The sequence below is a fragment of the Oryzias latipes genome, chromosome 7, assembly GCF_053564925.1.
Source record: "Oryzias latipes strain Hd-rR chromosome 7, Olatipes_Hd-rR_3.1".
Lineage (NCBI taxonomy): Eukaryota > Metazoa > Chordata > Actinopteri > Beloniformes > Adrianichthyidae > Oryzias > Oryzias latipes.
In genome coordinates, this window is record NC_136243.1 from 15,982,246 (window position 1) to 16,005,953 (window position 23,708).

Consider the following 23,708-nt stretch of genomic DNA (forward strand, 5'->3'; position numbering starts at 1 on the left):
ACTCATTAAATGTACATTTATTGTTTCTATTTAAAGCGGTCCAATTTCTTGCTTGTTGTGCGTGCCTGTATAGATGTGTACTGTCTTATGCACATATCAAGCTGTCCTGTATCTGCAACAGATTACATGGTTTGTTTTTTTATTTTTTAAGCACCAAGATTTGAAAAGGGAAACCTTGAACTTTGCAAGGTAGAAAATTGGTCCAGCAGCCTCTCAGCAGAGACGAGCACCATCTTGTCACTTTGTCTTGTCTCCTCTATTACAGTGTCTCTCTTCTTTGTCTCCCCCGTCTTTCTGACCTGTTTTGTTATTTTACCTCTGTGATGTCTATGTGGAAATGCGCCGGAGCCGCCAACAGATATTTGTTGCCGTGCTCTTTCACGTGTGCTTTTGTTTGCCTGTCCCTGTCTTGTTCATGTGTAGCCAACTATCAGCGTTGGCAGGCTGAAAAGGAAGTAGGGTCCACTTGTGTTTTCCAATTCAAACTGCTATTGCTGAGCATAAAGAAAGCAGACCTTCATGTTTACAACTGGAACATAGTGTACACTGCCAAACAGGCAGAACTGTACCAAGCTCTCAAGCGTGTAGTCCTTCCCTTCTGATCCCAGATGCAGCTGTACTCCCTTTATTTCTTCCTGCTTCATCTCTTTCTCCTCATCCTCTTTTATAGCACTGGAGGGCAGTCAGGTTGTGTCCCCTAGCTGTGTTTCTTCGTGTCTAGTGTTGTGGTGCGCGTGTTCATGTCAGTAATTGTGCCTACTGTGGATCGCATGCTTTAGCCTTTGACTGGACACAAATGTTGCTCACAAACTCCTCTTGACCCTTATGTCGACATACATTGGGGATCCTTATAAAGTTATCGAGAGAACCAAATAACTTATTACAGATTTATCATATGTGTTCTGTTCTGTAAAAAAAGTCTAATAGGAAATAAAGGCCTTTTAATTACCACAACTTTTTTGTATTTATTATTCATTGTCACATGTGCATTTTGTTCATGGAATGCAGACAAGCATACATCACATTCCAAACTGTTGACCAGGACATATTTGAGGGTGGCAGATTGTGACTGAAGTGTGAATAAACACTATCAAAGCAAGCTGCACTCCACGCTGGACTCTAAAACCTTCACAACATGCAACACACACTCAGTTTTTCATTGCGTAGATTTTCTTTTGTAAAAGATCCTAAAGGTTTGGGTTTTTTCGATCTCTAACGGGACTAAGACAAGTCAAAAATGCATCATTTGAACTGAAAGGTTTTTCTTTTTCAAACCTTTTCTTTAGACCACTTTGAATATGATTTACTTATTCACTTCTTACTGGCAAGTATTTCTAGTCTTTTGGATTAAGCAGTTGACAATTAGCACCGAGCAGGCTTAAAGGATGATTCCCATTGGTCCATCTGCTGTGCATCTCCATTGGGTGGCGTTGACAGAAAAACATAAAACGTTCATTAATCAATCAGAATGTTTACGTTCCTCCGCAATGCAATGCAAGCTCTATGCAGGAGTTCTATTTACGCGTCAATTTCGCCGCAAAATCCCGGGGAACTAGAAACAGGTCAGCGTTTCAATATAAACACGTCTGTTTTACTTGGAAAATAAAACGTTATTTTATATTTAAGGTAATGTGCCAATACGATAACACACATTAACACCTCAGATAACACCGGCGTCTATTTTCCCCATGGACGACGACGGTTTACTTTTGGAAGTACAAAAACATAACATTATTTATGACATAAAACATGAATTTGACAAGGACTGAGGAAGGAAAGTGGATAAGGCCGGATTGCTTAAGTTTTGGTTGAGCAAGGAGAACGGGACAAACTACTCGATGTGTGGGTGGCAGGACAAACCACTCCTCTGGGAGCCACGGAATTGGAGAGGAAACTAAGTCAATTTGAACTAACTGACGGTCGTGAGACGAACTCCCCAAGCAACGCAACAGAGATGCACCGCAGACAAATCCGTGTAAATTCGGTGTAACCCTTTAGTTGACATTTTTTTAACTACCGCAATTCTTCAGTCGTTTACACAATGAACATAATCCCCGCGGATTAAGAAGTGGAAAAAAGCAGCCTTGCAGCACTTTACAGTAGTGAAGTGCTGACGCGATCAGTGTAAATACAGTATATATTTACTTTTTCCTTAAAGGGCTTTCTCAAAAGATTTTTTTTTGTAAATCATGAGCATAACAAAGATCACATTTATTTTGTCAAGCTTGAACTTAATGCACGTTTTGGTTATGTTGTAACCAATGAAGTTACACTATACAAATTTTTACTGACTAACTTAATGGTCAAAAGTTTAAGTTTCGAAGCTGTTTCTTGGGTGTTTTTTATTTAAAATAACAAATCTGAAAGTCTTTCATAGGCCAATGATTTTTGCTTCTTGTGTTTTCATTATCTCACAAAGATGGCCATAGGGATAAAAAAATAATGATGTTTACTGTGATCCTTAGCAGTAAACACAGTAAGGTCATTACATCCAGTAATGCATAAATGAATATATCGCTTTTAAATGAAAAACAGAGGATTTTATTGGTGTTTGCACGTGCTCAGAGTGTCTCCTCAGGTTCAAAACGTACAATGTTTTAAAGGATGAAATGAGGCTTTAGAAACTGAATGTTTTCATTGTGCAGTGAAGCTGCTACAAAGACCAAATGATGATGTCTAAAAACTTCAACTAAAGATCTGCAAAACGCAAACGATCATAAAGTCATAAAGTGCTTTAAAGACGTAATTAGCGAAAATATGCAAAGACTGATGAAGACTGTTTCACTGAAGGAGCTATAAGGCTGCTTGAAAGAGGCACTGAACTTATCTCACCTGAGGAAGCCAAGAGGACCTGGCTGCAGACAACAATACGGCCCCCAGACATCAGTGGCCAGAAGCGGGAGTCCTTAACCGGAACCTGAAGTTTAGGACCCCCCCCATATTGGTGGAAAAATACTCCTATTTTCTAGTTTATTTTTTAGTACAGGCAACCCTAAAAGTTACATTGGTTCCGTTTTAAGCTTTAAACCTTTGATACCAGAGATGTCTGTGTCGAAACCTGTGTCTTTTGACATTCCGTAACTCCTCACACGATCTATGGGAATTGGCTGAGTTCCAGAGAAAAGCAGCTTTTCACTGATATGCAACACATTACTAATATAAAGTATTGCTTACCAATTTTACAACTCACTTTTGTAAATATCCTTTTTTAAAGGAACAAAACGATTACCGTTTTTTTTTGCCCCATTCTAAGGCCATGTCACACAGTCACTGCGTACAGGTAGCGCATTTTTTCTATGTAAGAAGTTTCGGTCTTTCGTGACACAATTCTTAAGTGTTTCTTCCGTTCTTCATTCGTTTATGTTCGCCAATGCCTGTCGGGGGTTTCGGCGGATCTTTACGTGAATTTGGCCTTGAGTAAACATTTTTGGTCAGTTGAGAATTGTACAGTGTACACATATTTATGTAGTTTATACACAAATATATGAAAATCCTATGCAATTATGCGTGATTTTTGCGAGATGCATACACAAATCTATGGCTTTTCATAACCATATCTCTTATGTCAATGTATGGCTAATGGATCACCAATATATAACTTTTATCTTTAACAGTTTATTCACAGAAAAAACTTTTAACAAAAGGTGCCAAAATTCTGAAAACTTGTGAAATTTCCACTACTGGCTAATGATGTCTGGGCGCCATCTTGTTTGCAGTGAGGTCCCCCTCGAGGAAGCTGGCCTTAAAAACAAATATCTATCTCTTTTTTATTTGTGAAATGTGTCAGAACAATTTCTTTAAAAATGTATGTGAAAGGCAAGAGGTGTTTTTTTTAATATTTCATTAAAAATGAATAAGCTACTTTTGAAATACTTAAATGTTTTCCTCCAAAAACTAATAAATGTGAAATATTGATGTGATTGACATATTTGGAGGGCTCCACTCCTTCATGTGAATTCCTACTTTAGTCTAAAACAGAGCATAAAGTTAATTTCAACCACACATCTGGTCCATACTTAACCCTTGAACTATCCTATGACCCCACCCTTACATTGACATGTTCTCCCTACCATGACAAAGGTGGATAAAGGTGGAAAGATTTCATGTAATCCATGGACACCAGTGAAGATCACAAATCATTGAAGAAAAAAGGTTCAGTGCTCTGTCTAGTGGGTCTAGATGACCCAACTCCCAATGTTAAAGTGCCTAGGATAGCACAAGGGTTAAAGCCCATGACTGTATGGTACAGTAGTGACTCCATGATGATGTGTTAAATCCAAACGTTAGCTCCTATTTGGATCTTTGACAGGAATCTTTAGGATAATTTTCAGCAGCCATGCCGGGCTTTTTCCGAAACGTAGGACATTGTATAGAACTAAAGAGTCACTTCAAGGTCTTCAGATTTCTTCTCATTTGGAGAGTTTGCTGATGACCCGAATGAGAGCCCCGTTCTCATCCTTCAGCCGCTGATTGTCTGACTTGAGTTCTGTTAAAATCTGCAAAAAGCAAACAGAAGAAGCCATGAGAAATAGTTCATGAGTAGAATTTTTTTAAGTGTAAATCCACTACTGTTAGGGCATGCATTAGGCATGTCATTATGCAGTGAATGGTGAAACTGGCAGTTTACTCTGCATTCTTAAAGGTGACAGAATGAAGTGAGACAAAAAGAAACACAGGGGAGGTCAATTTCCCAAAAATCTAGGCCACATCTCTCACGAGCAACAACTAAAAATAAACACCCTCTCTTTGTCTCAGTGTTTGAGCTGGAAAAAAACAAAGAGGATCATGCTGAGAAGGTTGACTAAAAACACAGACCAATCCAATGAAATCAGCATGTTAAAAACTTTCCCCTTAATATTTTCTGAAATATAAAAAAACTCTTTTGGAGCCTGAATGACACGAATACAAGTTATCAATTTACTGGTACTTAAAAGTAACTGTATTGGCTATTTTTTTAAATCAATAAAACGCAACAGATGGTTTATCATTAAGTTCCCAGGCACATTGATATTGTTTTGCATACAAATAAAAAGTAAATTAAACATTAGATATTCTGTTTTTAAAACAAATAAAAGACAAACAAAAATGACTTTGGAGTTGGGCTGTAACGATTTATTTTAATGGCCATTCGATTCCTTCCGTAGCTTGTGGTTGATGATACGATTCATTGTCGATATGATATTACAGAGTATAGGATTTTATTTTGATGCAAGTATTTTCACTTTTGTTTGGTTTTTAGTCGGATAAAACAAAATTAGAGTAAAGTTTCCAGAAGCAATAGAGAGCATTAAATAAATTCTGCTCTGTGCTCTGTCTGAAGTAACAAACTTGCACCCCTGACAGCCAAAAGCATTCTGGGAGGGGAAAAAACAAGCATTACAGCGAGGTGAGGAGAAAAGGCTGAAAGAGAGCGGGACCTGCCTGCGAGGAAAACAGCAGAGAGGAGCTGGACAGATTGTAAAAAAAAAAAGAGGAAAAGAAATGCAGGCTGTGCTGTGGCTGAGGAAGGGGGGGGGGTGCAGGGAGGAAATGAGGGCGGATGCTCTCAGAGGATCAGAGGTCCTCTGTCTCTGGCATGGAGGCCGTTTCAGAGAGGCGGGCAAGGACGCGCAGCATGGCTCTATTCTCAGCCAGGAGACGCTCGTTCATCCTCCGCAGGGACTGGACCTGAGCCAGAGCAGGGAAAGCCTGCACACAGGTGGAGAAAGATACAGGCAGGACAGACAGAAAACACAGTGCGGGCAGGAAGACAGGCCGTGGGCAAAAACAGGCAGATACTGTTTCTATTTCTGCCTAAAGGAACATGCACACTGAAGAAAATGGACAGGTAGAGCTGCTGCATTTTTCTAAGGAGGTATAATAAAAAGAGGAAACTACACAACACATGGAAAACTAATAGAAGCTACAACAGGCAATGGGTTTGTGTCATCAGAGTGTGGGCTTGAACTAAAGGATGATGAAAAGCTAATTTAACATCAATATATTCAAACAAAATCCAACTGTAGTTCTAAGTTCACATCGTGCATTGTGGAACGCGTGTTTAGCCCATGGCGTACACACAGCTACCTGACTGAGGATGTCCGCCATCACACTTGGAAGATTGCGAAGTGTTGAAATGGTACAAATCTTGATCCAGGGTTCAATCCGTTAAAAACAAAATCTGAGTCCCTGGTTGGTCAAAGTTGGACATGGAATGTGCTAGGATTACAATTACAACTGTCACTGCGTGATGGGAATGCAGTGCAGCAAGCACAATGTTCTGTCTTTGTCGTATTCTTCTCAATTCGTCAAAATGCAGGTCTCAGAGTCGGTGTGGTACTATGAACGCCATGACAAGTTTTGTGCAGCATCATTGCCGTTTACATTGCCATGTAAACAGCTATCGTCAAGGGCTGCAACCGCGCTGTTACTGTACGATTTCTAGCAATCCAATGGTGGCAGTGGGACGGCAACTGGGGCCTGTCAGTCTGAAATTAGCCAATCATCAGATGATTTTGGGGACTTTAGAGACCTTCCTATCAGTCAATTATAACGCTCCTGCCACGCACCTATCACCGGCTGCCACCACGCAACCTTGAAATCTGCCGGCCAACCACTGGCCGATTTAAAAAAAAAAATTGTCTGCTTGCTTGCTTAAAATTGCAACTTTTCGTAAAACCTCCAATGCTGCCCCCGGATTACAAGTGCCACAGTGCAGCCAACAGCCGAATTTGCTGAAAAACTTGCAACTTAAATTTAAGTTTTTTAGCATTGTGGTTAAATGGCCGTGCGTTTTGTATAGGGCCTGAGAACAGTCGTAGAAACTTGCGTGAACGGAACAGTTTTCAATGTGGAAGTCCCAAACAGGCATTAACACGTGTTTACATAGATGTTTCGTTGGAAGTGGTTGCTTGGACCAAGGGTGGTATGAACGTAGCTTGACCCAGAACCGAGTAAGAGTTGGAGCAAGGGAGGTAATTGATTTCTGTCTCCTCTTTGCTTGACTCCATGAAACCTCAGTGCGGTTTGTCTGAACTGTTTGTGGTCTGACATCGTTCCTGAAGTCAAACCACACCCGTGCATGAGTCTGCACTCCCGTCCCTTTCAGAAAACTAAACTGACTTCCACTTTTTAGAAGATTCTGCACAAACCTTTAACATTAACCCCAACAAATGTGTGCTTATCCCCAGTAGTTTGCTCCACAGCTAGGCTTTTGGAAATGACGCGTTGCATTAGTGGAGGGCGACTTCAGTTCTGACAAGGTCCAAATGGTCTGCAAATAAGTGCTACCAGATGGAAACCCGTGCTTTGTTTCAAATCATTTAAATACGAGTTTCTGGGAGTAAATGCTGACACCAGACCTCCAACCAAGCTCACAAATACAACTCTCAGCCTAGTGTGGATCTGTCAGCAAAAGGACGAGAGATGTTCTGTGCAACTAAGCATTGTTACCAAAAGTCTTGATTAGAGAAATGAATGTTTAGCAAGAGAAAAACAAATTGGCTGCTGCTGCCGTCTGTCTTAAAGGCTCTGCAGATTGCTCACACAGCTGCAAATCATTACAAGAATGTCAAGAAGCATAAAACTTTCACTGTTAAGACTATGACCCAACAAAGCCTTATATTTCCACTGCTGCTGTTTTTTTTAAACTGTAACTGTGCTTAAAATATGAAAAACCTAAACCTTGTCTTTTCATTTTATAAGAAAAGATCTACTTTCTGTCCCCAAACTGCTCATACTAAAACCAAAAGATGGACCCCAGAGATTTTGGCCAACAAATGTTCCAATTTCTATCAGTGTTTACACTGACCAAAAATATAAACGCAACTCTTTTGTTATTGCTCCCATTTTTTATGGTATGAACTCAAAGATGTGAAACATTTTCCACATACACAAAATAACCAGTTCTCTGAAATATTGTTCACAAATCTGTCTAAATCTGTGATAGTGAGCACTTCTCCTTTGCCAAGACAATCCATCCTACCTCACAGGTGTGCCATATCAAGATGCTGATTAGAAAGCAGGATTATTGCACAGGTGTGCCTTAGACTGGCCACAAGAAAAGGCCACTCTGAAATCTTCAGTTTTGTTTTATTGAGGGGGTCAGGGGACTCAGACAACCAGTCAGTATCTGGTGTGACCACCATTTGCCTCATGAAGGCAAGGCAAGGCAAGGCAAGTTTATTTGTATAGCACAATTCGTACACAAAGTAATTCAAGGTGCTTCACAAAACAGAAAAGTGCATTAAAATCACAATACATCATAGAAATAATCAACATAAAATTTACTTTAAAAGAAAAGGAAGAAAAAAAAAAAGATTTAAAAAGAAAGGAAGGAAAGAAAGGTGCAGATAGGACCTTTCAGTCATATACACGGCTAAACAGAAATGTTTTAAGTCTAGATTTGAACATGAACACAGAAGAGGCCTGTCTTACGCCTTCAGGGAGGCTGTTCCAGATTTTAGCTGCAGAATATTGAAACGCTGATTCCCCTTGTTTAGTTCTGACTCTGGGAATCAACAGGAGGCCGGTCCCTGAGGTCCTCAGAGTACGAGATGGTTCATATGGCACTAACATGTCAGAGATGTACTTTGGTGCTCGGCCATGGAGAGACTTGTACACAAGCAGAGCTGCTTTGAAGTCTATTCTTTGAGGTACAGGGAGCCAGTGCAAAGACCTGAGCACAGGACTAATGTGATCATACTTCCTGGTTTTGGTCAGGACTCGAGCAGCAGCATTCTGGATGTACTGAAGCTGTTTTACAGCTCGTTTGGAGAGGCCGGTGAGCAGGCCGTTACAGTAGTCTAACCTACTGGAGACAAATGCATGGATAAGTATCTCCAGGTCTCGCTTTGAGATTATGTTTTTGATTTTGGCAATGTTTTTCAGGTGGTAAAATGCCGCTGATGTTACTGACTTGATATGGCTGTTAAAGTTCAGGTCAGAGTCCATGATTACCCCTAGATTTCTGACTTGATTTGAGGGTTTGAGAGACAGAGAATGAAGGTAGCTGCTGACAATTTCTCTTTGTTTCTGTGGGCCAAAAACAATAACTTCGGTCTTGTCTGAGTTTAGCTGGAGAAAGTTGTTCTGCATCCACGCGCTGATCTGTTGGAGGCAGTGGTTGAGAGAATCCACTGGCCCATATTCACCTGTTGTCAGTGACACATAGATCTGAGTATCATCTGCATAGTTGTGATAAGATATGTTATTACTGCGTATTAACTGCCCTAGTGGCAGCATGTAGAGGTTGAACAGAAGGGGTCCCAGGATCGATCCCTGGGGCACACCACAATTCAAGCCCATGTAGTCTGAGACACAACTCCCAATTTCAACAAAATATTTCCTGTCTTCCAGATAAGACTTGAGCCAACTTAGGGCAGATCCAGAGATGCCAACCCAGTCTTGGAGTCTGTGCAAAAGGATCCCATGATCAACAGTATCAAAGGCAGCGCTCAGGTCTAGCAGGATTAAGACAGAGACTTTTCCATCATCAGTGTTCAGGCGGATGTCATTGGTTACCTTGATAAGAGCAGTTTCTGTGCTATGATGGGGTCTAAAACCTGACTGGAAAACATCAAACGAATTGTTTAATAAGAGAAAGTCAGTGAGCTGTTGGTAGACAACTTTTTCAAGGACTTTTCCTAAAAATGGCAGATTAGAGATAGGTCTGTAATTATTCAGTACAGTGGGATCAAGACCGCTCTTTTTCAGGAGGGGTTTAATGACTGCAGTTTTTAAGGCCTCTGGAAATATTCCAGATTGAAGAGACATGTTAACTATTTGAGTAATTGATGGCAACACACTGTTCAAGACAGACTTTAGAAATCTAGTGGGTAACACATCAAGGCAGCATGTAGACGAGCTCAGACGGGTGATGGTCTCTTGGACAGTTTGGTCAGTGACAGGTATAAAGTGAGTCAGCTTAGAGTGAGTAGGTGGCCGTTCGATAGTTATATGTGTTGTGGAGTTGATGGCTTTTTTAATGCCCTGAACCTTGTCATTGAAAAATACAGCAAACTCATTACATTTAGGTGTACAAACCAATTCTATTGGTAGCTGGGTTGGGGGGTTAGTTAATCTGTTAACTGTTGTGAACAGGATACGAGAGTTGCTGCTGCAACTTCCAATTATTTCAGAGAAGTACCTTTCCCTTGTTCTGCATAAGATCTGGTTGTAAGCGTACAACTCCCCCTTATATATTCCATAATGAACCTGGAGTTTTGACTTGCGCCACTTTCGCTCGGCTCTGCGGCACTGTTGTTTCTGTGCCCTGACTAGATCATCATTCCTCCAGGGAGCTTTCTGTCTATGTTTTCTCAATTGAACTTTCATAGGGGCAATGGCATCCAGAACATTCAAGATGCTAGAAGTAACAGAATTCAGCATTTCATCAACATTGGCACCAGAGACGTTTTCAGGGTTTATCATTTCTACAAACTGTGCCCTAGTGCTCTCATTTATTTGTCTCCTTTGGACAACTGCAGGGCCAGGCGGTGGTTTGGGAGCAACAGACAGGTCAAAGAATACACAGAAATGATCAGAGAGGGCGACATCAACCACACTGACATTGTAAATAGTAACCCCCCTTGTGATGAGCAGGTCCAGAGTGTGCCCTCTGCTGTGGGTGGGGCAACTCACATGCTGAATTAGACCAAAGGTTTCAAGGACAGCATTGAGCTCTTTTGCATTTCTGTCATTGACATTATCAACATGAACATTAAAATCACCTGTAATGACTAGACCATCAAAGTCTGTGCACACAACTGAGAGCATTTCAGTGAAATCATCAATAAAACTTTGGCTGTGCTGAGGAGGTTTGTACATAACTATGCAGAGTAAGGGAGGAGTTTGTTTTAACTCAATCTTAAAGGACACATACTCAAATGATGAAAACACACCAAATGATAGTCTGCGGGTTGCAATATTATCTCTAAACAGTGCAGAAACGCCTCCACCCTTTTTATTTTCTCGTATTTCCGATTCATGTTTGTAGTTGGGGGGAGTTGATTCGACTAGAACTATGTTTCCTGTGTTTTTGTCAAGCCATGTTTCAGTTAAAAACATAAAATCAAGATTAAAAGAAGAGATAAGATTATTGATTAAAAATGATTTGTTGCATAAAGATCTGACATTGAGTGCAGCAAGTTTGAGATTAGTTTCCTTGGGACTGGTCAAAACCTTCTTGCAAGGGATGTGAACTAGATTTCTTTGATTGGACAGTCTAACTGCCCTTTTTTGCATTCTACGTGGTGCAACTACAGGTATAGCACCAGAAGGAAGCTGTTCATCACAGGGCCCCAGTTTGACATAACCTTTCCTAGGACACTGGGGGCCCGTTTCATCCTAGCTCCGGGGAATAGCACGTCTAGAGGCGCGCAGGAGAGGTTGAGTTGAGGGTAGTTTGGGTGATGGACCGGGAGGAGTGGGAGCTGGACGGGATTTGGGTGAACGACGGAGGGGGCGTGTTGGAGGGGGTTTGGATGAAGGCTGTGTTGGAGGGACTTTGGGTGAAGGATGAGGAGGGGGCGCTGGAGGGGTAGGAGAGCTCCTGTGTGGTGTGAGGCTCACAGGTGTTAGGGGAGCCATCTTAATTCCTGACTTGATGAGGCTATCAAAATGGCTAGGTAGGGCCATGGGTGAAAGTGGGGGGGACGAAAAGGAAAGTGAGTCTTCACTGGGAGTAGACGTAGCAGGGGGCGCCCACAGCTGGTCAGATGGTGGAATTTCTGGGGCCAAATCTGGTGGTTGTTGTTGTGGTTCTGCAGCTGGGTCCTTAGCTGGCGGTAGTTGTTGTGGTGCTGGTGCAGGTGAGTCCTTAGATGGAGGTGGTTGCTGTAATGCTGGTGGAGCTGAGTCCTTAGATGGAGGTGGTTGTGGTGCTGGTGCTGCCGGATCCAAGTCATTGACCGGTGTTGGTGGAGGTAGTTGTTGTTGCCGTTGTGCTGTGGTTCCTGGGACACTGGCTCGGTCCTTCCTTACTGCCTTTTCAGGGCCTTGGCCTCTATGCCCCAGAGCGTGGAGGAGGTTCTTCACTAACTCTCTTGCTCCACCTCTGTTCAGGTGTGGGCCTCTTCCCATGAAAAGGTCCTTTCGCTTCCAGAATGTATTGAAGTTCTCAATGTAATGCAATCCTCTGGAAGCACACTCTCTGGAGAGCCAATTGTTCAGCTGAAACAGACGGCTGAACTTGAGTGACACCCCATCGATGTTAGGAAGAGGTCCGCTGATGAATGCTTCAACCTCTACTTTGTCAATCTCTTCAAATAACTTGATGAAGTCTTTTTTCAAACGTTCGGACTGTTCTTTTCTGATATCGACAGCACCTACATGGATGATTATTCGTTTAACTCCTTGGTACAAGACTTTAGATAAGAGTCCTGTAATCACTGGAACAGTAGAACTTGGGCAACATAAAGTTTGCATTCTTCTGTGGCTGACTCCACTGATAGCGCCATCTCCAAGCAGCAGCGTATCTCTGACCTTGACGTTTGGCACAGATTTTCTTTCTGCCTGTGCTTTGTTTCCAACATTATGACTCCTTCTCTGTGGTCCAATTTCACTGTGTTCTTCAATATCACATTGTGTTAGGGGTAAAAATCTGTTTGTGAGCTTTATTTCGGATGTTCTGTCATCTTTACGCTTTGGCTTAACACAGAGTTCCTCCGCACAAAGTTTTGGAAAGGACACAACATCACTCAGGTCTATGTCACTGTTATTCTTCTCGTTTGTGGTAAGAGCGGGCTTCTTACCACCCGATGTTACTGGAAGGGTCTTGTGAAGTCCATTTTCAGTTTCCAAAGTAAATATCCGTGTTTGTAGCTCTTTTATTTCTTGTTGGTAGATCCGACAGCGTTCACAGTGGGAGTTTGTTTTTCTTCCTCTTCCGGACATGTCGCTGGCTTGTCAAAAATATTGATTTGTATAGGTAGAAGTCACAAAAAAGGATGACCAGTCTGATATTCCAGGATGTGTGGAAGAAGTAAAATGATTAAAAATGATTAATTAAATGATTAAAAAGCAAATAAAGCAGGAAGCAGCAGGAGCAGGGAAAAAAGCGTCTGCACTCTTTTGCAGGGGGAGGAGCTAGATGAAGTGCTGAAGTTGATCAGGTTGTCTATTGTGGCCTGTGGTATGTTGGTCCACTCTTCTTCAATGGCTGTGCGAAGTTGCTGGATATTGGCAGGAACTGGAACACGCTGTTGTATACGCCGATCCAGAGCATCCCAGACATGCTCAATGGGTGACATGTCCGGTGAGTATGCTGGCCATACAAGAACTGGGATGTTTTAAGCTTCCAAGAATTGTGTACAGATTCTTGCAATATGGGGCCGTGCATTATCATGCTGCAACATGAGGTGATGTTGTTGGATGTCCGGCACAACAATGGGCCCCAGGATCTCGTCACGGTATCTCTGTGCATTCAAAATGCCATCAATGAAATGCACCTGTGTTCGTCGCCCATAACATACAGTATGCCTGTCCATACCGTAACCCCACCACCACCATGGGCTACTCGATCCATAACATTGACATTAGAAAACCGCTCACCCACACGAGGCCAGACACGCTGTCTGCCATCTCTCCAACGTGCCAGACGCCATTGCATGTGAGCATTTGCCCACTCAAGTCGGTTACGACGACGAACTGGAGTAAGGTCGAGAGCATGCAGATGAGCTTCCCTGAGACAGTTTGTGCAGAAATTCTGTGGTTATACAAACCGTTTGTTTGAGCAGCTGTCCGAGTGGCTGGTCTCAGACGATCTTGGAGGTGGACATGCTGGATGTGGAGGTCTTGGGCTGGTGTGGTTACACATGGTCTGCGGTTGTGAAGTCGGTTGGATGTGCTGCCAAATTCTCAGAAACGCCTTTGGAGACGGCTTATGATGGAGAAATGGACATTCAATTCCCTAGCAACAGCTCTGGTGGACATTCCTGCTATCAGCATGCCAATTGCACACTCCCTCAAAACTTGCGACATCTGTGGCATTGTGCTGTGTGATACAACTGTGGATTTCAGAGTGGCCTTTTCTTGTGGCCAGTCTAAGGCACACCTATGCAATAATCATGGTTTCTAATCAGCATATTGGTATGGCACACCTGTGAGGTGGGATGGATTGTCTTGGCAAAGGAGAAGTGCTCACTATCACAGATTTAGACAGATTTGTGAACAATATTTCAGAGAATTGGTTATTTTGTGTATGTGGAAAATGTTTCACATCTTTGAGTTCATACCATAAAAAATGGGAGCAATAACAAAAGTGTTGCTTTTATATTTTTGGCCAGTGTATCTATAACACATTATATGTCGACGTTATTTGCATGATTATGGGTTACATTTTATATGTTCATGCTATTTCCCAGTTCAAAAACAACTAGAGTTTTGTTTTTAGCAGAGAATCTGCAAGTTCTTCCACCTGGACACTCAACTTTGTGAGAAAAAGTGCAAGGCAGTCTTGTTGAAAGTCCACACGTGTCAGCATGCCTGATCTCCGCTAGAAAATGAAAACACGTGAGGTGACAGGCAGGTCGGTTTCTTCCTCTGTGCCACTGAGACCACTCACCATCCCCCTTTCCCCCCGACACAGCATGCTCTCAGGGCTGGTACCCACAGCGAAACCTCAGTGGGGCATCCGGCTGAGGGGAACCGTCACAACACGGAAGTCAAACTTGAGCTTTTCAGTGTCCCTGTCACTTTCTACCAATAAACCTTCCTTTATCTCAACCATGCGAATGTTTCTAATTCCTGCAAAAGCATTCAAATGAAATTGCAGTGTTTTAATCATATAAAACGGGGCGTCCAGGCCTGAAACTTTCTGTAGCTTTGTCCTTGTGAAGCAGGACTTGCACAGGAATGTCTCACAAAGCAGGTCTAATGCTTTTGGATGGTATTCATGTAGAACTAGGTCACAATGTTCACCCCAACAGAGGGATAAATGGAGCAGGGGAGCAGCAGAAGAGGCTCCTCCTCAGCTTGGCAGGAAGTAGCCTGGCAGCACAACGTGACTAACTTCTCTCCTTTTGACTTTAAACCCACCTGACAATAAAACTGGCAGTATGTGTGCGCTTCGACCTGTAGCGCGACAGAGAGGCGTGTGCCTCCACTATGCTCTGAAAAGCAAACATCTGTGAGGTAAACGATGCACCCATTGTTTCTGAGGGGGAACCAAACGCTTAATTTGTTTGTGTAGGAACTGACCTTTATTTCCTCCTCCATGTCTGACACTCGCTTCTCGAGAGCTTGCTTTTCCTGCCACAAAAAGGCAGAAACAGGGGGAAGAATCGGAGGAGAAAGAAACCGTGGACAATATTTGGAGGGTCATTCATCTTGATGGTGCAGCTGGCGCATGATCACATGAAACCCTAAAAATGCTAAACACACTCACCCTTTTCTCCGATTCAAGAAGAGGAGATCTCTCTGATATCCTGTCGTGTCTCTGGAAGTCAGAGCAGTTGGGTTATTTGGGAATGTTTGAAAAGCTGCTTATATTGGGATTTAATTAGAACAAAAAAAAGCAAACAGTTATGATTTGCTTTTGTTGACTTTTGTTTGAGGATCTCAAAATAACATTTCGTAAGGGAAAACTGTAAAACCTTTTTTTAGTCAGTTGCCTTTTTACATCTCTGAGATTTCTTGGACAAATATACCTGTGTAAGTCTCTCCAGCTGAGATCGAATCTTGACCAACTCTTGTTTGCTGTCCTGCAACTTGGACTTCAGCCTCTCATTCTCTTCCAAAGCATCTGCATACATCTAGAAAGCAAAATATATTTTATTAATATAACTAGTCAACAAATAAATACTTAAAATTATCTGAATAATCAGCCCTCATATTTTAATCAACATAAGGCTACTTTAAAAAATCAAGAACTAGATGACTCATGCTGAGGTCACTCTCCTGTCCTCTGGCATCATTTTACTTTTTTGAGTTAAATTTAATTTTATTTTATTTTAGAGTGCATTCATATCATTTGGGTTGCTGATTCTAAATTATTACTATTGTACTGAATACAACGCTAAGTGTTTTGTACAATTCAAGCCTTTACAATTTCTTTAGATTTAAAGGGTTAAATTGACATATTGATAGTTCTATTTAATGTTTGAAGATTCATAAAAACAAGTGCAAAAACAGGCAATGTGTTAAATATAAATAAACAGATATTAATACTTTAACAAATATGAACCACACACCTGTTTCTTTTTAATATTTTTTTTTCAATTAAATTGAAGTAAAATTTGGAGCACCAGTAAAACAACAATAAAATTCACTATCAGCCTAAAACAAAACGCAACAAAACGGGCGACAATGCATGTTCAGGCCACTTCCAATTTCAAGTGGCTGGAATGTACCATTGCTGCAGAAGAACAGGGGAGGACCAAACACGGGGGGCATGTTGGGGCGGCCGTGGTGCAGGTAGGGCGGTCAATCCATGATCGTAAGATTACAGGTTTGATTCCCGCCTTGCAATGCCAGAGTTCGGCAGCTGAGCCGCCACCAGTGTGCGAATGTGTGTGCATGGGTGAATGGGAGTGTGACTGTAAAGCGCTTTTGGCCTTCGAAGAAGGTAGAAAAGCACTAAATAAGTATACGCCATTTTACTTTTACATTATCAATCCTATACAAGTTTAGGGATTTGGGGTGTTTTTTCATGACAGAGTTTAATATTGATGGACTCAAAAATTTATTGTAGACACTTTTATTAATTGTCTACTGCCTGGAGCAAGATTTACAAGATTTGCACCGTTTTTACATTTCACACTAAGTCTCATCCTACTGTAGGTGGAGGGCATGTCCTAGGAAACAGTGGAAACAGAAAAGAAGAAGAAGGCCCATCTTGGTCGTTCAGTGTGAACACCATCGGCTAACTTAGAGAGCGTTCTTGAACGCGTGTCACATTCTTGGTGTGAACGTAGCATGAAAGGTAGTTTTAAGCTCAAATAACTGTTCTGTCACCAAGCATATATAATGCTAACAGTAGTTTTATTTGTGCTCTTTATACTTCTAGCTGCTTCAAAGCACCTATAAACATATTTTTGACAGTTTTTGATTAAACAGAAGCTTAAGGCGGGAGTCAAAGATCACAAAGACAACACTCTCATTCTTCTTCCATTACCTCAGAGCTGAGAAGAACACAGTGCATCAGGCTGCATGCACATAACAGTCAGAATACAAAAAGTCCTGCAGCTCGGAATCTTTCATTGGGGAATGTGGTTGTTTAAAGTTAGGAATGAGTTACTACCTTTTTATAGTCTTTGGCAGTGGAGTCCTGCTCATGTCTGTTTAGAGAGGCCAGCCTCGTCTCCCTCCTGGTGTAGGAGCCTGTGCGGCCGAGCGCCTTCTCCGCCGCGCCCTCCCCACTCGAGTTGTATCTGAAAGTCAAAAGGGGTTCGTGCTCGATGCGCCACACAGCTTCATTATTTTTGAGAGGAATGGTTCAGATGACTCAGATGCTTACCTTGAGAGTCTGTCATGCTGAAAAAGAAAGAGTGTGGCATGTTAGTTTGATCCCAGCAGAGCATGAGCAGAACAGTGGTTCCATTCACATTCACAGATGAGAACAAACAAAGGCTTGGCAGAAAGCTACACTATCCAGTTTAAGACAAACAGCACATAAATAAACATTTCCCCCCAAATTATCCTCACATGTTTAAAACCTTCAGTCCCAGAAAGGTTGACTCAGGTCAGATCAGGCTGGTAGGGCCTTTAGAATGGGCAGCATGACATCAGATGGCAAGTATGACAAGTTGATCTCATACAATGGACTGTCCTGAAAGCTTTTTGTTATGAGGGGTCTAATCTGTCTGCTGCTCCCAACTTAAGGCCACCTAAAACTGCATACTGTATTATCCAGAGTATAGGTCCCACTGGAGTATGGGTCACACTGGAGTATTAGTTACACTGGAGTAGGAAATGCACTTTTGGGAGAAAAGTGCAACGCTTCTGAACAAATCCACCAAGCCTGGCGTGTTGCTGTGTTCATGCCGTTTGTAAAATAGGTGCATCAAATTTGATGCTTGACTCTTATCCAAAAATATTCACGGTCCTACTGCACGAGCTGCGTCTAAACAAAGGCGCTTTCAGGGGTACTTCTATGTCTCTGTAACCCAGTATGATGACTTGCTGTCCCAAATTAGTCTGAGGAAGGAAAAATAAAAACAAGAATAGTCACTGTCTCATTGCAAATAAGAAAAATATCATAAGGCTGCGCTCTAAAATGCGACCAACTTTGTCGCACGTGTGACTGGATTTTTTAACAGAGCCCCAAAGAAAATCCATGGTTGCACAAGTGCCTTGCTGATATGGGCAGGGGATGGGGGGGGGGGGGGGGGGGGGGCAACGACACATAATCTCCACGACTCTGTAAGTCTCCTTCCTGTGCAAGTGTAACACACCTCGAACAAGAATGATTGTTTTTGTTCATGAGAATGTACATCTGAATCATTTAGTTTGGGTCGGTGCGCACGAACCCTGTGCACACCTGCCCGATGCTGGTGGCATTTGGAGAGGATGAAAAAACTCTGTTAAAATCCTTAAACTTTGGAGCTTTAGCTCTACTGTTTACATTCTTTTGACTACTGACTTTTCAATTGTTAACGTAAATATCGTTATTCCAGCAAATTCTGAAGCAGAGCTGCTTTGTGCTGATATGCAACACTGTGCACTTGTGAAGTGTTTACGTAATCGATGCGGAGAAAAGCGGCTTTGCACCGCAGCTTTACGTTTGTGATGTGTTGCATGTCGGTGCAAAGCCAGAAGGAAACAATGCTTTTCTTTGAGTCAGAATCATCTTATTCACGGTGATCATGTGAACGGTTAAAGATTTACAGTATGTCAAAAACAAAACCTGTGTTAGGTGTCACCGTGACATCATTGGCGTTAAAGGATTAACTACGGTGTCCCTGAAGTTCAAATCCCATCAACAAATCCCTTGACGCAAAAACATAGTAAAGATCACAACGACTAGTAGGAAAAAAAAATCATATTCTCCTCCATGTTTATTTTGGACGGCGCTTCTTCTTCTGTTTTGCTGTCAGGATCAATCACTGACACACATACCTATAGTGCCCTCTAGTGGTTGCTTTTGGGAAACAACTGTTAAAGGGCAACCAGTTGTTAGACGGAAAATAGCAAAAAAATAATCACATATAAGTCGCTCCTGAGTGTAAGTCGCAATCTATGCAACCAACCAAACTATGCAAAGAAAAATTTAGACTGGAAAATATGATAAGCACAAATCTGGTAACTTCTGAAGCTGACGCTCCTGAAAAATTTGCGGTCCCCCTCCTGCTAAGGGAGAAAAATGGAAAGACTCTTTTGAGAGAATGAGAATTCACAGGTCTGTTTTCTTTGCCTTTATAGTCGGTGAGTTGGGGGGGATATTACACATCACAGGAGCTATTCTGCAGTACGTGTTTACATAACTGAGCTGGCGCTCCCTGTCCTTATGTGGTCAAGTGCTTTAGCAGAGCTTTCCAGGAAAAATCAGACCTTTAAGACCTCTGATGAAAAAACTCCAGGGAAGGAGCCATGGAGAGCTCCCAGCTCAGTGTTTGTGCAGCAGCAAGGAGATCCCTCCATCAGGGCTAATTCATTAATCAACACGGATGATTGGATCTTTGCCTGTACGAATAAATTATACTAAAACTCTCCTTCTGTGAGGAAACCTATTTCAGACTAAAGGATTAGGAAACTGAATCACTTTTTTTTTTGAAAAAGAGATTAACTTCAGGGAAGTCTTGATAAACACTGTGGGGATTAAAGGACCCGATTTCAGTTGTGACTCTTTCCGAACATGAGTGCATTGTATTCCTGCTGAACTGCAGCCAGAAAATGAACCACAACCAAAAGTTGTGCAAAGTGATAACAGCTGCACACATTTGATTCCCTTGTTAGGAATGCCAGTGGGAGTTTTTTTTTTTTGGTGGAATATGTAGCTCAGCTCAGCAAACTGAGGCAGAGCAGATGTGGGAGAAGATGATTAACACCGGCGAGTCGGCTGAAGCTGCCTGTGGACAGGTACATGATAAAGCACAACTTCCAGAACCAATACATCACACACACACACACAGGAGATGAGTGTGATGCATGATCTCAGCTTCAGAAGCTGTGCAGAGAAATAAACGGTCACATTCAGATCCATCAACATTATATGTCTCTTCACTTTCTTTGATGGCTTTTTTTGAGACAACATCCCTCCCTCAAAGGTGCCTGGACGAGTGCAGATGGAAAAATCGAAACCCCGCTCACACACACTCAGAATCTTTCTCCACTCTCATAAAAGACCAAGAGTCCACATAGAACCGTAAAAGAGTTTTCTTCCATTTTCACTCACCTTTCTTTACCCTTTTCCCTTCCCTTATTTAACTCTTTACATGCCATGAGAGGCTGTCTATTTTATCTCAGCAAAAGCAAACACTTAAAAAACAAAACAAATATATAAATATACATATTAATTTACAATATTAATATCAATGTGCAAGCTATAAGACATGGACTTTTTTAAAGATAAAATATTCCCAGTCTGTTGTCCTAGACCACCTAAAATACTCTCACTGGGCACCTTATTAGACACACCTGTCTAACTCATTAACACACATTTCTAATCCACCAATCACATGGCAGCAATTCAGTGCATTTAGGCGTGTAGATATGGTTAAGACAATCTGCTGCAGTTCAAACCAAAGAATGGGGAAGAAAGGTGATTGAAGTGATTTTGAACGTGGCATGGTATAAGAACGGGCGGGCGGGCTGGTATAAGGATTTCAGAAACTGGTCATCTGCTGGGATTTGCACCCACAACCATTTGTAGGGTTTACAGAGAATGGTCAGAGAAAGAGAAAATATCCAGGGAGCGGTAGTTCTGTGGGCTGAAAATACTAGTTGGTGCCGAGGTCAGAGAAGAATGACCAGACTGGTTCCAGCTGATAGAAAGGTAACAGTAACTTAAATAACCATTGGTTACTACTGAGGTCTGCAGAAGAGCATCTCAGATTGGCTACAGCAGCAGAAGACCACACCAGGTGCCACTCCTGTCAGCTAAGAACAGGAAACTGAGGCCATAATTCTCCTGCCTAGTATCTGTAAAGCAGTAGCCTGAATGTGTCAGGAGGTGGTGCCATCGTGCTGTATGAGCTCTTTGGTTTGAGGTTTGTTCCCTATTTTATTTCTCACGGGACACCGTATTTGGAAATTTTTACTCCGTGCAGCGCAAATTTTGTCAGTGTTCGTTTACGGTTTGGATGGTAACCACCATGAATCGCGCCCTCTGCATCATAGTTCAATAACTTGACCATAACCAATTGTTATGATGTTTAAGCAAAAAAAATATGTTTCTTGGGATGTTTAGTTGCCACCAGAAAATTTTAGGAGTTTTTCATTGTTTATTATGTGCGTGCCAGCATTAACATTGGCCAGGATTTCATTTACTTATTGTTTGCTATGTAGATATCTACAGTGCTATGAGAAAGTTTGGGCACCCCTGATAATTTTCAAGATTTTTCTTCATAAATCATTGGTTGTTCAGATCATTAATTACAGTTAAATATATCATATAGCAGATGAACACAGTGATATTTGAGAAGTGAAATGAAGTTTATTGGATTTAAAGAAACTCTGCAACAGTTACTTAAACAAAAATAGGCAGGTGGGTAAATCTGGGCACCCCTGTTGTTTTATTGATTTGACTACCTTTAGCAATAATTATTGGAACACAAAATTTGTATTATAAGCTCATTGACCCTTGACCTCCATACACATGAAGCCAATCATGAGAAGATGTATTTAAGGTGGCCAAGAGCAAGTTTTCCTCCTCTTTGCATCTGTCAACATGGGAACCTCAAACAGCTGTCAGATGACCTGAAAACAAAGATTGTTCAACATCATAATTTAGGTAAGGGATACAAAAAGCTTGCTGAGAGATTTCAGCTGTCAATTTCCACTGTGAGAAATATAGTGAGAAAATGGAAGACCGCAGGCACAGTTCAAGCAAACGCCCGGAGTGGCCGGCCCAGAAAAATCTCAGATAGGCAGGATGGTGAGAACAATCAAACAAACCCACAGACCAGCTCCAAAGACCTGCAACATGATCTGGCTGCAGATGGTGTCACTGTGCATTGTTCAACCATTCAGTGCACTTTGCACGAGGAGATGCTGTATGGAAGAGTAATGTGGAAGAAGCCTTTTCTGCGCACATGCCACAAACAGAGTCGCTTGAGGTATGCTAAAGCACATTTGGATAAGCCAGCTTCATTTTGGAATAAGGTGCTGTGGACTGATGAAACTAAAATGGAGTTATTTGGACATAACAAGGGGCGGTATGCTTGGCGAACAAAGAACACAGCATTCCAAGACAAACACTTACTACCCACAGTCAAATTTGGTGACAGTTCCATCATGCTTTGGGGCTGTGTGGCCAGTGCAGGTACAGGAAATCTTGTCAACGTTGAAGGTCGCATGGATTCCAGTCAGTGTAAGCAGATTCTTACAAACAATGTTCAAGAATCAGTGACAAAGTTGATTTTGCGCCGGGGCTGGATACTTCAACAAGACAATGACCCTAACCACTGCTCTAATTCTACAAAGGCATTCATGCAGAGGAACAAGTACAATGTTCTGGAATGGCGATCTCAGTCCCCAGACCTGAATATTATTGAAAATCTGTGGTGTGATTTAAAGCGGGCTGTCCGAGCATGGACAGCCATCGAATCTGCCTAAACTAGAGATGTTTTGCAAAGAGGAATGGTCCAAAATACCTTCAACCAGAATCCAGTCCCTTATTGGAAGCTATAGGAAGCGATTGGAGGCTGTCATTTTTGCAAAATGAGGATCTACTAAATATTGAAGGCATGTTTCTGTTGGGGTGCCCAAATTTACGCACCTGCCTATTTTTGTTTAAGTAATTATTGCACAGTTTCTTTAAATCCAATAAACTTCATTTCACTTCTCAAATATCACTGTGTTCATCTGCTATATGATATATTTAACTGAAATTGATGATCTGAACAACCAATGTTTTGTGAAGAAAAATCTTGAAAATTATCAGGGGTGCCCAAACTTGAACATTTTTTTTATGTCTATATTTTGAATTTGCATCTACGGTTTTGTGAGGGACCTTAACTGAGCAGTGTTCGTTTACGTTTTGGAAGGTGGAATTGTCAGCATCAACACCAAATAAACGCTGCAGTCTGAGCCACGACCTTGATCACCGTGTGTCCGACTCCTGCCTCACTAGGTACGCCCAACCAACAACACACAGTACAACACAGTCTTCTGGGTAGAGAGGTGTGGATCCAGCACGGGGTGGGTTACATATCCATGGTTAAGGCAGGTGGTGGTGGTGGTGAAATGGTGTGGGGGATATTTTCTTGACCCACTTTGGGCTCCCTAGTACCAATCGAGCATGATTCCAATGCCACAGCCAACCTGAGAATATTTCTGGTACCTTGTTGAATCTATGTCATGAAGGATTCAGTCAGTTCTGAAGGCAAAAGGGGTCCAACCCGGTACTATTAAAATGTAGCTAATAAAATGGCCGACGAGTGTATATCCAAATTACCAAAATTTTTGTACATTACTTTTTATCTTTAGAAAATATTGTCCTATGATTGTAGGTTTGAAGGTATTTTGGGTTGAGCTAACATGTAACAGAAACTTGGCATTTAGTGGAGTTAAAAATGATTTGATGTTTTTTTTGCATCTTTAGGGCACACCAAGTTCTTTCAAAATAGCCT

General features: G+C 41.8%; 1 protein-coding gene and 1 long non-coding RNA gene across 8 annotated transcripts in view; one reads left to right on the forward strand and one right to left on the reverse strand.

Moving 5' to 3' along the window:
* Positions 1 to 939: 939 nt before the first annotated feature.
* The window catches only part of ppp1r12b (protein phosphatase 1, regulatory subunit 12B), a 31,178-nt gene continuing 8,409 nt past the window's right edge, over positions 940 to 23,708 (reverse strand). Inside the window, exons 6-13 of one of the 7 annotated variants that reach the window (XM_078950360.1) lie at positions 17,435 to 17,451; positions 17,219 to 17,348; positions 15,627 to 15,731; positions 15,365 to 15,415; positions 15,178 to 15,228; positions 15,016 to 15,089; positions 5,422 to 5,688; positions 940 to 4,496 (exon numbers count right to left, since the gene is read on the reverse strand). In XM_078950360.1, coding sequence (XP_078806486.1) covers positions 5,646 to 5,688; positions 15,016 to 15,089; positions 15,178 to 15,228; positions 15,365 to 15,415; positions 15,627 to 15,731; positions 17,219 to 17,348; positions 17,435 to 17,451 — 471 coding nt within the window. In that variant the 3' untranslated portion in view covers positions 940 to 4,496; positions 5,422 to 5,645. Of the gene's footprint in view, positions 4,497 to 5,421; positions 5,689 to 14,197; positions 14,474 to 14,542; positions 14,616 to 15,015; positions 15,229 to 15,364; positions 15,416 to 15,626; positions 15,732 to 17,218; positions 17,349 to 17,434; positions 17,452 to 23,708 lie in introns of those variants that run through there. The other 6 variants (XM_078950362.1, XM_078950357.1, XM_078950358.1 and 3 more) reach the window with 6 other exon arrangements.
* On the forward strand, positions 8,150 to 13,053 carry LOC144994075 (uncharacterized). The gene is made up of 2 exons (XR_013657459.1): positions 8,150 to 11,807; positions 11,850 to 13,053. It is a non-coding gene; the product is annotated as an uncharacterized LOC144994075 (long non-coding RNA).